Source organism: Triticum urartu, chromosome 2A, assembly GCF_056163025.1.
Source record: "Triticum urartu cultivar PI428250 chromosome 2A, HENAU_Tu73, whole genome shotgun sequence".
In the NCBI taxonomy this organism is placed as follows: Eukaryota; Viridiplantae; Streptophyta; class Magnoliopsida; order Poales; family Poaceae; genus Triticum; species Triticum urartu.
This window is the reverse complement of record NC_141874.1, coordinates 720,878,591-720,893,214: the sequence shown is the minus strand read 5'-3', so window position 1 is coordinate 720,893,214 and position 14,624 is coordinate 720,878,591. Positions and strand designations below refer to the sequence as shown.

The window sequence follows — 14,624 nt, the reverse complement described above, 5'->3', positions numbered from 1 at the left end:
CACGTACTTTACCCCCACTTCCCAACGCGTGACAAAGGCTGCTGGGTCTAAGTAAAGTTACCGTGGTTGCACTCTAGTCCTGGTCTCCTGGTAGTAAATAAACTCTATTATTTGCACGCCTCTAGCTATAATTAACACAAAGCCGGGGAAAGATAACAGCATGTACGCCTCCAACGCAGAACGTCGTCAAAACCACTCACCATTTTGTCTCAAGGCCTAGCCATTAGAGAGGCCACCCAATCGAAGTGCATATGCACGCAGGCCGGAGAAGGAGAACTCGTTGTCAGATATGGGTAGCTTCCTGCCATGGCGATCATGGTCTTTGATAGTACTATTTCTCTTGTTACAGTCCATGCTTCAATTGTCCTCTGGCTGCTTCGCGGAGGAGCGAGCTGCTCTACTAGACATCCAGTCTTCCCTTATGAGAGCGCATTCCCTGATTGCGCTTGATTCATGGGGGCGGGATGGCGATGACTGCTGCTCATGGGATCTTGTGAAATGCAACAATAGCGCCCAACGAGTGTCCCATCTTGACCTTAGCTTGGTATATTTCCCGACAGATGTAGATTATCGTTGGTATTTAAACTTGACAGTGTTTTCTGCATTCCATGAGCTTCAGTACCTAGATCTCTCATACAACTATCAATGTTCTCTAAGCTGGGAAGGTACGTACCTGCTCCAGATTCTTATATGTGTGTATGGCTGTTTCTTATTCTCCTAGATGTACAAATAATACACCTCCAGGGTTAGTTGGACTATCCAAGCTTCGATATTTCGACCTCAGTGGCACTTCGTTGGGAGGGGCTTTCCCGGAATTTATCGGGAAAATTGTTTCACTCGAAGTCTTAGCTCTCAACGATAATATCTACCTCAACGGAAGTCTTCCAGCCACATGTACGTATACAAAAGTATAGGTACTTATTGTACTGAGGTAGACATCAAAATTTTCATACCCATAAATCATATCATCTCGTGTCCATACACACTTTGCAGCTGTTGAAAATCTTAGAAATTTGCAACAATTGAATATGTCTGGGAATAGATTCAACGGAAACCTACCGGAATCTCTATTTTCGCTTCCTCACCTAAAGATCCTCGATCTCTCCACAAATAACTTCAGTGGGCATATTCCAGTTACTTCATCCTTAGGGCCAATTTCACCTGAAGTCCTAGATCTCAGTTTTAATCACCTCAACGGAACTCTCCCAGTTAGAGGTAAAAAAACATCTTACAATGGAAAAAGGGATTTCATGTTTCATACCTCAGTTTCTGCTACCTGTAATAATTATACTAGCTAATTGTATGCATTGCAGCTTTTAAAAACATCGGGAGCTTGAATTTGTGTAGCAACCAGTTTAGTGGATCTCTCCCTGAGTCATTATTTGCACTTCCTCATCTCAAGTTCCTAGATCTCTCAGGTAATAATTTTGAGGGACGTTTTCCTATTAATCTGTCTTTGGTGCCGGTCCCCCTTGAGGTCTTACATCTGGAATATAATAAGTTGAGTGGACCTATTCCGACTGAACAAGGTACATAATGAGCATTTCCAGTTTATATCAGTAAAAGTAATGTTGCCAGCGTTGCTAACGTCATGATTTTCCTATGTCCACAGAATTTGTAAATCATCAGAACATACGAGAGTTGTATTTGAGTTCCAACCGATTCAGCGGAAGCATTCCAATATTCTTGCTTTCGCTTCCACATATTGAACGGCTGAACCTCTCAAAAAAATTTCTGGGGGGACAGATTCTGAGTAATCGGTCTTTGAATCTTTCACCGTCGCTTAAGAGTCTTCGGTTTTCTCAAAACAATTTGAGTGGTAGATTTTCTTTCACTTGGCTCGGAAATCTCACAAAACTAGAAGAGATAGACCTTTCAGGCAATTCGAACCTTGTTGTTGACGTTAATATTTCCGGATGGACACCTCCATTACAATTGAAACAACTACTGCTCTCTGGTTGTGACCTTGACAAGAACATTATTGCAGAACCATATTTTTTACGCACACAGCATCATTTAGAGGTGCTTGATTTGTCCAACAATAACTTGCCAGGCAGCATGCCAAATTGGTTGTTTACAAAGGAAGCAACACTACAGGATCTAAATCTTGGGAATAACTCGCTAACTGGATCTCTGGACCCAATATGGCATACCCAATCTTCACTCAGTGTTATCAACATACACATGAACCATATCACAGGACAGCTGCCGGCCAACCTCAGCTCAATGTTTCCAGGCTTGTTTGTTCTAGATTTTTCTAGTAACGACTTATTTGGGCTCATACCAACGTCATTGTGCGAGATCGACTTCATGGAAATTTTAGACCTATCAAACAACAACCTTTCTGGGGAAGTTCCAGCTTGTGTTTTTACTAATTATCCCATGCTAATGACCTTGAAGGTCTCAAACAACAAGCTTGGTGGTCTGCTTTTTAGTGGAATGAGTAATTTGTCCAGTATACGTGAATTGTGTTTGGATGGTAACAAATTTAAAGGGACATTGCCTCGTGATCTGGCAGGAGAGAAACTAAGGGTCATTGATTTGCATGATAACGAGCTGTCTGGCAAACTCGATACATCATTTTGGAATATGTCTTGTTTGAAAGTCCTGAATCTTGCTGGCAACCGTATAACCGGCAAAATTGATCAACACATTTGCGGCTTCACGGAAATACGCCTTTTAGATCTGTCGCGCAACAACCTTACAGGGTCTGTACCAAACAGTTGCTTCATAGTGCTAAATTTTCTTAACCTTACTGGGAACTCCTTATCAAGCGATATCTCTTTTGCTCTTTTCAACACATCAAGTCTAATTGCTTTGGATATCAGGCACAATCATTTCATGGGAAACCTCAATTGGGTAGGTTACCTTGTAAACATTAGGCTACTTTCGCTGGGCGGAAATAAGTTTGAAGGGCAGATCACTCCAAACCTGTGCAGACTCATGTACATGAGGATAATTGATTTGTCCCATAACAAGCTTTCTGGTTCTCTGCCAGCATGTATCGGTAACATATCTTTCAAAGGTGACACAGATGACCAAATTCTTCATTCAATTGATGGGATTGCTAGTCCATCCTATCACACTTTCTATGACTTAAAAGACTTCACCTTTGCTACCAAAGGGAATCTCTATACCTACGGTCGTAGTTTCTTCATTTCTATGGCTGGCATTGACCTGTCTGCAAACATGTTGGATGGAGAAATTCCTTGGGAGCTAGGAAAACTGAGGCATATCAAATCCCTTAATTTGTCCAACAATTTCTTTGTTGGTCCGATCCCAACAACCTTGGGCGGCATGGAAGAGATAGAAAGCTCGGACCTCTCCCACAATGAGCTGAGTGGACCAATACCTTGGCAGTTAACCCAGCTATCTTCTTTGGGGGTGTTCTCTGTGGCATACAACTACTTGTCAGGATGCATACCAAACTCTGGTCAGCTCAGCTCATTCAACATGGACAGCTACCTAGCCAACACCAACCTTCACAATATTACTCAGGGGAATACTTGTGCTGCTCCCAGTCCAGATCATGCTGCGGGGAAAGATGTAGAAGAGATGCGCAGTGACCCAGTTCTATACGTGGTCACAGCTGTCGGCTTTGTTTTTGCATTTTGGGCTACTATTGGGTTCTCATTTTGCCATCCTTATGGAAGATCTGTAATGCTCAAGCTGTAGTGCTTGAGCAATTACACATTGCAAGTTATGTAACTGAACCGTACTACAGTTGTGTACCACTTGAGCATTACATGTTAGAAATGTATGGTTTGAATGTAAGATCGACGGAGCTTCCTTAAATTTCTTTCTTGCTCTGTAATGTAAACTACATTGTAACAGATTGTGCTATTTCTTAAAGAGAACGCATCAGACCCTTTACATCTCTGCAGCAATAATAGAGGTTCATGCAGTCATGCTTGTAAAGTCGCTGCTAATTCCTTCTCTTGCTTGTTCTTGACGACCCTTTCAAGAATCTGATTCTATGGCCAGTGGCACCAGCATACCTCCTTCAGATCATCAGGCACTCCACTACTTTTGACCTTTTTTACTAAAGTTATCTATAATAGTCCGTAAAATGGAATTCATCTGAAACGTCGACATTTATTAATAGTTCTTGAGCAATTACACATCTTCTCGAGCTGTAGTGCTTGAACAATTACAAATTGTAAGTTATGTAATGCAAAACAGTATTACAGTGATGTAGTGTGCATTCCTGAAATTACTTTCTGGGTATGTAACACAACTTTATTTTGTATCAGATTCTACTTTTTCTTGGTGAGAGTGTATCAGATGAACTTGATTAGTACAGTGATAGAAACTACAATGAAAGAGCGACCTTTGCTTCTCACACAAAAACAGAAGTTAACATGGGTTCGAGTGGCATTTCACCCCTAACCACAACTCATCCGTTGATTCTTCAGAATCTTAGCATATATGTACAACAAATGATGAAGGTTCATGCATTCAAACTAGCAAAGTCACCACTAATTCCTTCTCTTGGTTGCTCTTGACGACCTTTTACCCTTTCCAGAATCTGGTTGGACAGAGGACTTCGAGAGCAATCTCGAGCCCTCCCCAGGCTGTACGTCTCCACCAAATTGCTGCCTGAAGCTAATCTGTGCATTAACACGGCCAGAAAGCGTGTTCTGGCTGCCTTTGGTCAACAGGCCTCTGGCCTCTGGTGTTTCTTCCTTTTAACTCTTTCTCTGTTTCTTTGGCTACCCTCCTTGTAATTCAACTGTTTTGCTCTTTGAATCGCAACGAAAGCAGTCTTGGTCTGCATTTCGTCAAAAAAAGACGATGATTAATTCCTCAAGTCTTGGTCCAAGTAAACTGCCCAGTCTCAGCCAAGTGTTGTGCTCCTAGACTTCTATTCCTTGCATGTCCTTGTCTATAGCTGGTGCGAAGAAGCTCGCAAAATAGTGCAGAACCGCAGAAACACACTCACCATTTTCTCCTCAAAGTCTGAGCACCTACAGCCCAACTGTAGTTTATATGCACGCAGACAGGAGAGGGAAAAGCTTACTACTATCAGATATGGGTAGCTGCTTGCCATGGGGATCATTGTCGTTGATACTATTTTTCTTGTTACAGTTCATGCTTCACTTGTCCTCTGCCTGCTTCGTGGAGGAGAGAGCTGCTCTACTGGACATCCAGTCTTCTCTGATAAGAGCGGGCTCCCCTGGGACACTTGATTCATGGAGGAAGGATGGTGATGACTGCTACTCGTGGGAGCGTGTGAAATGCAACAATAGCACCAAACGGGTGTATCATCTCAACCTTTCCTTTGTGTCTTTCACGACAAATGTAGATGATCGTTGGTATTTAAACTTGACAGTGTTTTCTGCATTCCATGAGCTTGAGTACCTAGATCTATCATACAACTATCCATGTTCGCTAAGCTTGGAAGGTACATACTTGCTCCAAATTCTCTTATAATAATGTGTGTGTGTGTGTGTGTGTGTGTGTGTGTGTGTGGTTGCTTCTTATTCTCCTAATTGTGAAAACAAAAACACCTGCAGGGTTAGTTGGACTATCCAAGCTACGATATCTCGACCTCAGTGACACTACACGGGGAGGGGGTTTCCCGGAAATTATCGGGCGCATTGTTTCACTGGAAGTCTTAGCTCTCAACTATAACAACCTGAATGGAAGTCTTCCAGCCACAGGTAATACAAAATTATACTTCTTTTAGTACTGATGTAGACATCAAAAAATTTCATACACATAATCATCCTGTGTCCATACACACTTTGCAGTTGTTGAAAAACTTAGAAGTTTGCGACAATTGAATATGTCTGGGAATAGATTCAACGGAAACCTTCCAGAATCGCTATTTTCACTTCCTCACCTAAAGATCCTGGATTTGTCCAGCAATAACTTCAGGATTTTTTTGTCGAAAGAGACCCTCTGCCCACTGGATTGACAAAAGAGACCCCCCGCAGACGAAATAGACAAAAAAGACCCCCTCACAAGTGGCGGCAGGCGCGGCAGGCGACACGTGTCACCTGCCGCCACGCCATGAGGCGGCGGGCCCGGCCGCCACAACAGGAGGCGGCAGCCCGGTGTATAACGGTGTGTGCACAGTGCACAGTCCGGCGACGTAACGGGCCGCGCCAGGTGGGCCCGGCCGCCACCGGGTGAGGCGGCCGCCCCTGCCGCTGTCGCTACCCTGCCGACAAGGCCTGCTGCGCGCGGGCCCAGCAGGTGGGCCACGCCGCCACCAGCCGAGGCGGCCTGTCCTGTGCTACTGCACGCGCGACAGTGCGCAGACAGCGCTGATTCCAAGGCGCGATAGTGACGGCTATGACTCCGACGCGCGCGGGAATATGAACGCTTTTGGTTCTTTCGCCCGGGAATCAATCCTGCCTTTGCTTCTTTTGCCTCAGCGGATGCGATGGCACTGGGAATCCGAGGCTACGGGAAGCTGTTGTGCCGACACTACAGGGATCGTAAATATCCCCGCTTAATTTTCTCGCCATCATTTATCGTCTGAGCTTATAAAAGGAGACACCGAGGCTCTCGTCCAGCCATCCTCGAAATCGGCAGCGCGCGAAGTGTGTAACACATTTTTTCAGTCGGTATGAGTTTGCCTTGCTCGGATCAAAGCATTAGGCCGAGGAAAATGAAGAATGCAAGTTTGCCTCCGGGGGTGGCAGTCCTGCGGTGTTGGTGTGGCGATCTTTGCAAGGTGAAGGAGGTTACGGATTTTTCAGATTGGTTGGGCATGAAGTTTTTCATGTGCGCCAATTATGAGGAAGATCCACCCATAGCTATTTCAGAGTACGACAAGCCTCCGGTATACTATAACCATCACAAATAGATATTGTTGGTATTTTGATAGATTCTTTAATAACATTCTGGTTTCTTGTTGTAGTCTCTTCCGCCTCTGTGCATGTACTATCGTTGGATTGACACGGAGATGTCCGCTTGGGCAGTGACTGAGATTCGTGAAAGAAGTCGCCGTGCGTGGAATAGTTTCTATGCGGAAGAGCGACGCGAAAAGGCGGAAGCTGAGGAGAAAGCAGAGCAAGAGAGAGAGATAAAAGAATACTATGCGGAGCAACACCGGTTTTTTCAGGATTTAGGAAAGAAAAACAGGGAAGAGACTCGTCGCATGGAGGAGCAGGAACGACAGCGAAAGGAGGCTCGTGAGGCGGAGAGGCAAAGAAAGAAAGAAAGAAAGGGCTCGTCAGGCCAAGGCAGCAGAAGAAGCTGGCGATGGAAAAGGAAAATATCCACGTTGGACTCAGTAGATTCCTATGGTAGTATTTTAAATTTCGCAATCATTTGTATCTTTATTTCTGCAGTTTAATGTAGCTTCATTTCGATGTATCTTATTTTCAGTTGTACCTTGTCGTGTTGTATCTTATTTTCAGTTGTACCTTGTCGTGATGGAAAAAATATATAGTTTTAGAATAAAGTAGTGGCATTTTCTTTCCCTCCACTAATTATCGAACATCGTGCAACAACTATAAAATGAAATTAAAATAGAACATAATGTCTTACAATAAGAGAGTACAAACTAATAATGCAAGTACATCTGAATTAAACGGTACAACTGGAATATAGCTTAAAAACTATATGAAGGCATCATCGTCATCCTCCATCGATGCAGAACTCTTGCCCTTCAAGGATGCAGAACTCTTACCCTTGGACGAGGAAGAACTCTTGCCCTTCGAGGATGCAGTACTCTTGCTCTTGGACGATGCAGAACTCTTGCCCTTTGACGATGCAGAACCCGGAAGCGGCGGCATGAAGATATCATTTTCGTCCTCGCTCTCCTCAGTCCATAAAAATGGATGCTTTTCTGCAGTCCTTCTAAAATATTGAGGGGAAAGCGTTGCCTGAAAATATATTTTTTCAATGTCTAAGACGTGCAATGGTTGCACAGTATTCATCAGCCCAAATTTTTAAAAAAAATCATTTCGGCCTAACATAAGCAAAAGAGTGGAGCGGGATAGTATGGCGGGAGATATAGGCGGGAAAAATTGTTCCTGACTGGTGCATTTTTATTTCAGCATACATAGATGTTCAAATCGAAAAGTCTGATACAGACATATGTAGATACAATGGGTCGCGCACGTGCATAGATGAATCACCCTAATTTACGATGACCGCCTGGCCTTTCCTTACGACCGGAAGGCGACAAGCGATTAGGTGGCCGGGTCACACGAAGACCGCGGCCGTACTCCAATTCAGCTTCATGTGTCTATGAGTCCTGCGTAGGTGGTGGAGTCGCGAATCCTTGTTGCGAACCTGAAGCGTAATTGTAGGCGTATGGTTGTGACTCCGCGGGGATAAAAGATGGGCCAATAACGTCCCCTCCGAAGAACTCCGTAACTAATGATGTAACCGGGTCGCCAAGATCATGTGATGCTCCCCGGAGGCCTGTGTTGACGCCGCGTTGGGTGTTCTCATCGCCCCAATTAACATCAGGTGTGTCCTGCACATACAAACATTTTAAACAAACTGTTAGAGGATAATATATGATATCATTGTAAATGCATTGAAATGTAAACATGACTACCTGAGCATATCCCTCTCCTATACTGTCTGGCCATTGTACGTTGTGCTGGTTTAAATCTGGTACACGAGTCTCCTCGGGCATGGGGATCCCTCGCATGGAGAGATACGGCTGAGATCCCTCACCTTGGGTGTATGCATCATATCCTGTGTACGCATATGGGTTAGGGGAAAGAAACTGCTCAGGCATCGAATCCAAGCCCGTGCCATGGTCCTGAGATGTCTGCCCCTGACGAAGCTGTATCGAAGAAGAGCGACGCAGTGGCAGAGATGAGTCATGTCGCGGCAATGTCGTTCTAGTACTCGGACCCTCCCTCCATTGCTCATGGCTCGTACGCGCCTCGCTCGGTCTGGACGACGGCGCCGCACTCGGTCTGGCTGACCTCGCTACCGGCATGTATACTCCAGTGACAACGTCGTCGCCTCTACCGCATCTGAACTTCTTTGCCACGAATTGTTGCAAAAGTTTCTGGAATGTCTTGCGATATGGGCCCTGGGCCGGCATGCTATCCGTAGCCATCTGCCCTACTTCATCGACATTTTCAAGCTGAACAATATTTGGATGTTATTTAGTTCAAACGATTATGAAATGATGGACCTAAAAAAGTTACAAATGATTACCATCTGGTCACGATAGTAAGCTGCATGCAGCTCAACATGTCTCCGCGCCTGCTCCTCTTGTGTGAGATGTGTTGGTATATTAGCTGGCTGACTGGCCAGGCTAGCACGTGTGTTCATGCAGTACCACTGCTTGTACGCTTGATCTGTACTTTCATCGTACGGTCTATAAAATTAAATAATTACATAAACCGTTGTGATGAAAGCAAAGCATCTTCACGCATCGTATGATCATCGTAAAAAAATTATGTACATAAAATATACCTAAGTTGATGCACTATATCTGCTAGCGCTTCATTTTCCCACTTGTGTACCCATTCAATGTTCTCTTCCCTCCAATTGTATAAACTCCAACCCCTGCCCATATTGGTTAGCCTGCAAATTATGTAACAAAGTGTGAGTTTAGTAAATTAAAAAGGACACTAACTATTTAGGGATGTCACATCTTACTTTATGTGTTTCCTCGTCGATACGTCTGGGAAAAGGTGGTGGAATTTCTTGATAGAGACCGAATTGTCTCATTACACGCTCTGGGTTGTAAGGCTCAACACACCACAGGAACAATAAGTTGCAGCGAGTCAGCCAGAATGTACTATCGGTCAACATGCCTGGTGTGAAGTGTCGAGCATCAAAGACCATTTTTAGCTGGTCCTGAGTCCACGGGTTCCATGTGACTTCTGCCTCATCAAGTATCTCAAACTGCTGGTGGTACATAGGGTAACAATTTTTCGCAATATCTGGAGACCAACGTTTCCGTGCCTTTGTCCACCTGGTGGCCATAGTTGTGCAAGCACCCTCGCTAAAGTCGTATGGGTATATGGGTTGTACTATACGAGGTCGTCCTACAGGGAGGTATTCCCAGGACCACAACTGTAGAAACTCATAGGCGACACAAAGTAATGGAGCTTTTTGTGCGAAAGAGGTTTTTTGCGTGGCATCACACAAGCCTCTGTATGTATGAGATAGCATGGCAGAACCGAAGCTGTATTTTGGCTGCTCGGGTAAAGGTTCATCTACCATATTCTCTGCAATGTAGATGAGACCAGGGACAACAACGTCCCCATGTGAATTTGGAAATAGATTCCCGAGGAGCCACGCAAACAGATGTCTTTTTCTCGTCTCCTCATTGGCGAAGCTAGAAAAATTAAGAAAGTTATCACGAAGCCAGACGAGTGGGATGCCCCGAGGGTTACCAGAACGTTGTGATTCTGGCATTTCCATCCCAAGACGGGCTGCTATATCTAATGCCCAAGATGGAGACACTCGTGGAGAGACTACCGGCTCACCTCTAATTGGTAGAGCAGTGATCATAGAAACATCTTTTAGTGTAGGTGCAAGCTCCCCAAAACGAAAGTGAAAGGTGTGGGTTTCAGGTCTCCACCGGTCAACGAGGGATGTCAAAAGGGATGGGTCCGAACGTACTTGGTCGTGGCATGATGTGAGCCTAGCAAAACCTTGTAGTCCATAAGCGTCAAGGTGAGCAAGGAATTGATTGTGTATTGGCCATGTTTTCTTTATGGTTCGAAGTCTGAAAGGCCGATAATCATGCTTAGTATTTGGTTTCAAAAATAGGTGGCAATGGTGGCCGGCGTCATGGGGCCCCTGCAAAAGCACTGGCACTTCACCCATAACCTGCACACAAACATACAAATATAAATTACGAGGAAGACAGAAATACAAATGCAAATCAAAATTAACTTAAAAAATACAAAGAGATACGATTTACATTAATTATCTGAAGTTAACATCAGGAGTACAATAATACAAAGAGAATCAATTTAAATTTAATATAAGTACACATAACGAGTAGAAATATAAATAGACATGGCGAGTACATATATATCAACATCATGCATTGTTGTTGGCTTGATACGGGCAGTCTTTGCGTGAATGTCCAGGACACCTGCAAACGCGGCATCGCCTTGGTTCTCCCATCTGGCTATGGTCCATGTCATTGCGATGACGCCTAGACTGACGTCGTCCCTTTGCGGTTCTCATCAAGTCGGCGTTCGGAACCCATTTCGGCCCATCTGGCCACAACATTTTGTAGTTCATATCAATGCCCCAAGCCCAGAACTCACCGTTCCAAGTGTTGTACAGATTGTACATGTTGAAGTACGGCGATATGTACTTAGCTTTTCTTTCTCTATCATAATCCAACTCTAAATCACCCTAAATCACGAGTGAAAATGCCTACTCAGCTTTTCTTTCTCTATGTACTTAGACTTAGAGAGCAAAGGAGAGGAACGAGGTCACAGAGAGTGTGTTTGCGCACGGAGCAGAAGCATAGTATATAAAAGGAAGAGGATCCCTATAGTGTCGACACAATAGGATAAACTCACCTACCGCAGCCTCGGATACCCGCAGCGAGTGAGTGTATTTCAGCAGTGTCATTGCGTAGCAACAGCCAGCGCTGGGTGAGTGATTCCCGCAGTGCCGTCACGTCCGCTCATGGACAGCAGCGAATCATCGCGAATAAAGAAGCTAAAGCAGGACTGATTGATTCCCGGGCGAAAGAAACGAAAACATCAGCATGCATTTTCCCGCGCGTGGGAATCACCGCTGTCAGCAGCGCCTGGAAATCAGCGCGTGTAGCAGGCTGCCGCCAGCGTTGGTGGCGGCCGGGCCCACCGCTCGGCCCGCGAGTAGCAGGTTGTGTCGGCCTGCAGGCGACAGGAGCAGCGCCGGCCGCCTCCCGCAGCGGCGGCTGGGCCCACCTGGCCCGCCCCGTTCCGTCCCGCCTGCTGACGCTTTAGCTAGTCCGTTATACCCCGCGCTGCCGCCTCCTGCCGTGGCGGCCGGGCCCGCCGCCTCCTGGCGCGGCGGCAGGCGCCACGTGTCGCCTGCCGCGCCTGCCGCCACAGCCCAGGGGGTCCTTTTTGTCAAATATATTCACGGGTAGTCTTTTTTGTCAATTCTGTTGGCCAGGGGGTCCTTTTGGACAAAAAATCTAACTTCAGTGGGCATATTCCAGTTACTTCATCCTCAGGGCCAATTTCACCTGAAGTCCCAGGTCTCAGTTTTAATCGCCTCAACGGAACTCTCCCGGTTAGAGGTAAAAAATAATAATATAATCTTACATTGGAAAAGGAGAATTTCATGTTTGATACCTCAGTTTCTGCTACCTGTAATAACTGTAATACTTGTATGCATCGCAGCTTTTAAAAACATCAGGATCATGAATTTGGGCCACAACCAGTTTAGTGGATCTCTCCCTGTGTGCTTATTTGCACTTCCTCATCTCGAAATCTTAAATCTTGATTCTAATAAGTTGAGTGGAGCTCTTCCAAATGAACAAGGTATTCCCACAGTCCTACTAGAATGAGCATTTCCTGCTTATATCAGTAAAGATGGTGTCACCATTACTTTCCAATTATTAATACATGATTTTGGTACTTCCACAGCATTTGAAAATCTACAGAACCTACAGGAGTTGTATTTGAGTTCCAACAGATTCAGCGGAAACATCCCAACATTCTTGTTTTCGCTTCCACATATTAAACAGTTAAATCTCTCAGGAAATTTCCTTGGCGGACCAATTCCAATAAATCCATCTTCAAATCTTTCATTGTCGCTTAAGAGTCTTCGGTTTTCTAAAAACAATTTGAGTGATAGACTTTCTTTCATTTCGCTTCAAAGCCTCACAAAACTAGAAGAGATAGACCTTTCAGGCAATTCGAACCTAGTTGTTGATGTCAATATTCCTGGATGGACACCTGCATTCTAATTGAAACAGCTATGGCTCTCTGGATGTGGCCTTGACAAAAACATTATCGCCGAACCACATTTTTTACGCACACAGCGTCATTTAGAGGTGCTTGATTTGTCCAACAATAACTTGTCAGGTAGCATGCCAGATTGGTTGTTTACAAAGGAAGCAACACTACAGGAACTATATCTTGGAAGTAACTCGCTAACTGGATCTATAGACCCAATATGGCATACCCAGTATTCTCTCAAGGTTATCAACTTACACATGAACCATGTCACTGGACAGCTTCCAGCCAACATCAGCTTAATGTTTCCATATTTGGATGTTCTAGATTTTTCGAGTAACGAATTGTTTGGCCACATACCAACGTCATTGTGCGAGATCAGCGGCATGCATGTTTTAGACCTATCAAACAACAAACTTTCTGGGGAGGTTCCACCTTGTCTTTTTACTAAAAGTAGGCTAGCAATCCTGAAGGTCTCAAACAACAAGCTTGGTGGTCTGATTTTTGGTGGGACGAATAATCTGTCCAATATATATGAATTGTGCTTGGATGGTAACAAATTTAAAGGGACATTGCCTCATGATCTGGCAGGAAAGCTTCTAAGTGTCATTGATTTGCATGATAATGAGCTGGCTGGTGAACTCGATACGTCATTTTGGAATATGTCCTCTTTTGTCAGCCCTGAATCTTGCTGGCAACCATATAACTGGCAAAATTGATCAACACATTTGTGGCTTCACAAAAATTCTCCTTGTAGATCTGTCACGCAACAACTTTACAGGGTCTGTACCAAACAGTTGCTTCATAGTGCCGAACTTTCTTAATCTTACTGGGAACTCCTTATCTGGCGATATCTCTTTTCCCCTTTTCAATACATCAAGTCTAATTGCTTTGGATATCAGACACAATCAGTTCATGGGCAACCTCAATTGGATAGGTTACCTTGAAAACATTAGGCTACTTTCACTGGGAGGAAATAAATTTGAAGGGCAGATCACCCCAAACCTGTGCAGACTCATGTACTTGAGGATAATTGATTTATCCCATAACAAGCTTTCAGGTTCTCTGCCAGCATGTATCGGTAACATATCTTTCAAAGGTGACACAGATGACCAAATTTTTCAGTCAGTCGATGGGATTATAACTCCCTTCTATAGAACTACCTTTGACTTAAGAGACTTCACCTTTGCTACGAAAGGTAATCTCTACACATACAGTCGAAGTTTCTTTCTTTCAATGTCAGGCATCGACCTATCTGCAAACATGTTCGATGGAGAAATTCCTTGGGAGCTAGGAAATCTGAACCATATCAAATCCGTTAATCTATCCTGCAATTTATTTGTTGGCTCGATCCCAACGACCTTTGGCAGTATGGAAGAGATGGAAAGCTTGGACCTCTCCCACAATAAATTGAGTGGCCCAATCCCTTGGCAGTTGACCCAATTATCTTTTTGGGGGGTGTTCTCTGTGGCATACAACAACTTGTCAGGATGTATACCAAACTCTGGTCAGCTCAGTTCATTCGGCATGGACAGCTACCTAGCCAACACCAACCTTCACAACACTACTCACGCGAATACTTGTGCTGCTCCCGGTCCAGATCCTGCTGTGAGGAAATATGTGGAAGAGATGCCCAGTGACCCAGTTCTATATGTGGTCACAGCTGCCGGCTTTGTGTTGACATTTTGGGCCACTATTGGGTTCTCATTTTTCCATCCTTACGGAAGATCAGTAGTGCTCAAGATGTAATGATTGGGCCATTAAACATCC

General features: G+C 44.6%; 3 protein-coding genes and 1 pseudogene across 3 annotated transcripts; 3 read left to right on the top strand and 1 right to left on the bottom strand.

Moving 5' to 3' along the window:
• Positions 1 to 289: 289 nt before the first annotated feature.
• Positions 290 to 3,675, top strand: LOC147987142 (uncharacterized). The gene is made up of 5 exons (XM_087540259.1): positions 290 to 665; positions 745 to 894; positions 994 to 1,215; positions 1,314 to 1,529; positions 1,613 to 3,675. Exons 1-5 carry the CDS (start codon positions 290 to 292, stop codon positions 3,673 to 3,675), a joined length of 3,027 nt encoding a protein of 1,008 aa, XP_087396385.1.
• A 2,674-nt stretch (positions 3,676 to 6,349) lies between these two features.
• On the top strand, positions 6,350 to 7,250 carry LOC147987141 (uncharacterized; annotated as a pseudogene).
• Positions 7,251 to 8,206: 956 nt separating this feature from the next.
• Positions 8,207 to 9,507, bottom strand: LOC147987140 (uncharacterized). The gene is made up of 4 exons (XM_087542293.1): positions 9,403 to 9,507; positions 9,142 to 9,304; positions 8,525 to 9,067; positions 8,207 to 8,440 (listed from the first exon to the last, which is right to left on the bottom strand). Exons 1-4 carry the CDS (start codon positions 9,501 to 9,503, stop codon positions 8,207 to 8,209), a joined length of 1,041 nt encoding a protein of 346 aa, XP_087398419.1. The 5' UTR covers positions 9,504 to 9,507.
• Positions 9,508 to 11,945: 2,438 nt separating this feature from the next.
• On the top strand, positions 11,946 to 14,606 carry LOC147987139 (uncharacterized). The gene has a single exon (XM_087545153.1). It carries the CDS (start codon positions 13,473 to 13,475, stop codon positions 14,601 to 14,603), a length of 1,131 nt encoding a protein of 376 aa, XP_087401279.1. The 5' UTR covers positions 11,946 to 13,472; the 3' UTR covers positions 14,604 to 14,606.
• The last annotated feature ends 18 nt before the right edge of the window (positions 14,607 to 14,624 follow it).